The sequence below is a fragment of the Morone saxatilis genome, unplaced genomic scaffold (genome assembly GCF_004916995.1).
Source record: "Morone saxatilis isolate NCDOM2014 unplaced genomic scaffold, NCSU_SB_2.0 Contig467, whole genome shotgun sequence".
In the NCBI taxonomy this organism is placed as follows: Eukaryota; Metazoa; Chordata; class Actinopteri; family Moronidae; genus Morone; species Morone saxatilis.
The window spans coordinates 1-2,058 of NW_023340059.1; the positions used below are offsets into that span (position 1 = coordinate 1).

A 2,058-nucleotide genomic window follows, 5' to 3' on the forward strand; every position below is an offset into this window, starting at 1 on the left:
TGTTTTAGACCACAAGACACATGAGTTTGTTCCTCTGAGAAAAGAATATGAAGTCAAAAAGGCAGAGGCTGAAATTCAGCAGATGATCCAGAAGAGACAACTGAAGATTCAGGAGATCAAACGCTCATTGAGCTTCAGTAAGGAAAATGCAGACAGAGAGATAGCAGAAGGTGTTCAGGTCTTCACTTCTCTGATGGAGTCTGTTGAGAGAGGCCTGAATGAGCTCATTGACACAATTGAAGAGAAGCAGAGAACGACACAGAAACAGACCGAAGATCTCGTCAAAGAGCTGGAACAGGAAATCTCTGAGCTGAAGAAGAGAAGCTCTGAGGTGGACCAGCTCTCACAGTCTGAAGACCACCTCCACCTCCTCCAATTCGCCCCATCCCCGATAGCAGCTCCACCCACCAAAGACTGGACAAAGCTCAACGTCCATCCACCGTCACACGAAGGGACTGTGGGGAGAGCTGCGTCTCAGTTGGAGGAGACACTCAGTCAACAGTTTACTGAGCTCTGTGTTTCTGAGCTGAAGAGGGTCCAAAGATATGCCATAAATGTGACTCTTGATCCTGATACAGCACATCCTGAACTCATCCTGTCTGATGATGGAAAACAAGTTAAACATGGTGATGTAAAGAAGAATCTCCCAGACAATCCAGAGAGATTTTCTAATTCTCTCTGTGTCTTAGGAAAGCAGAGTTTCTCTTCAGGCAGATTTTACTGCGAGGTTCAAGTTAAAGGAAAGACTAAATGGACTTTAGGAGTGGCCAGAGAGTCTATAAACAGGAAAGAGAACATCCCCCCGAGCCCTCAGGAGGGTTACTGGACTATATGTTTGAGAAATGGAAATAAGTACAAAGCTTTTGCTGATCCCGATGTCTATCTCCGTCTGAAGTGGAGGCCTCAGAAGGTGGGGGTGTTTGTGGATTATGAGGAGGGACTGGTCTCCTTTTATGATGTACGTACTGCAGCTCTTATGCATTGCTTTACTGGCTGCTCCTTCACAGAGAAACTTTATCTCTACTTTGGTCCTTGCCCTAATGATGGAGGTAAAAACTCTGCCCCTCTGATCATCACTCCTATTGAACGCAACACTTAGACCAATAACTTGATTTTGCATGAAAGCGGTCAGTGTTAACGGACCAATGTGTAGGAGTTAGTGGCATCTGGTGGTGAACTGTAGAAAGAGGACCCGCTCCCTCTGCAGATAAAAACGTCTCATTGTATGGTAACAAAAACACAATGATGATCTCATCTTCAGGTGATTATACACTAATGAAAACATAGTTAAGTATGTTATATTCTGTTTCTGTCGTATTCTGTAAAAAGAGCCCCACTATATCTTACACACTGGACCTGTAAGAAAGAACATATTCATTTGTAATGCTTGCTGTATTTTCTCTTTTAATGAATTGTGAATGATTTGGTTGTTGATGATTAATGTGTCTGGAATGAGTTGAAATATGTATCAATGATGGACATTAAGAATAAAGCCATTTTATGTGATTGCACAGATGTTATCTTATGTTTTGTAAATATTTAATTCAATATAAGTTTCTAAGATTTCCAAAACATCATGTAATAAATGTCCACAGAAACAAGAATCCATTATTTCTGTTGAGGTATGTATTCATATAGAACTTTATAGAATCAGGGATTTTGCATCAGTAATTGTATGTTTTTATATCTTTATGAAGAAATAAATTCATATGGAAAAATCTTGGATGTGAGTTGTTTTTAAATTCGCACCACTAATAACTTTTTTAAATATATTGTATTCATTATTTATATTTTGCATTGTGTAGCTACCTGTTTCTCACCATAATACCTAAAATAATCATGTACTGGGCTTGTTTTTATAAATTCTAAGACACTACACTTTTATCATCATCTTTTTTTTATTTAAATATCTCTATTTATCTTTCTACCCTCTTTTTTTTCCTGTCTCTTGCTGCAGTAACATGTGAACTTCTCGACAAAACAAGTGTTGTGAAGGTGCCATTTTGAGCTCCGGGTGATTGTGACGGCATTTTTACAAACAACACTATTAATTAATTA

The 2,058-nt window shown here is 38.9% G+C and overlaps 1 protein-coding gene across 1 annotated transcript; it reads left to right on the forward strand.

The window, feature by feature from the left end:
• Nucleotides 1-4: 4 nt before the first annotated feature.
• Nucleotides 5-1,798, forward strand: LOC118338614 (E3 ubiquitin-protein ligase TRIM21-like; the record flags this gene model as incomplete). The annotated part of the gene is made up of 1 exon (XM_035675890.1): nt 5-1,798. A coding segment is annotated over one exon (1,095 nt), but the record flags the coding sequence as incomplete, so codon positions are not given.
• Nucleotides 1,799-2,058: the final 260 nt, after the last annotated feature.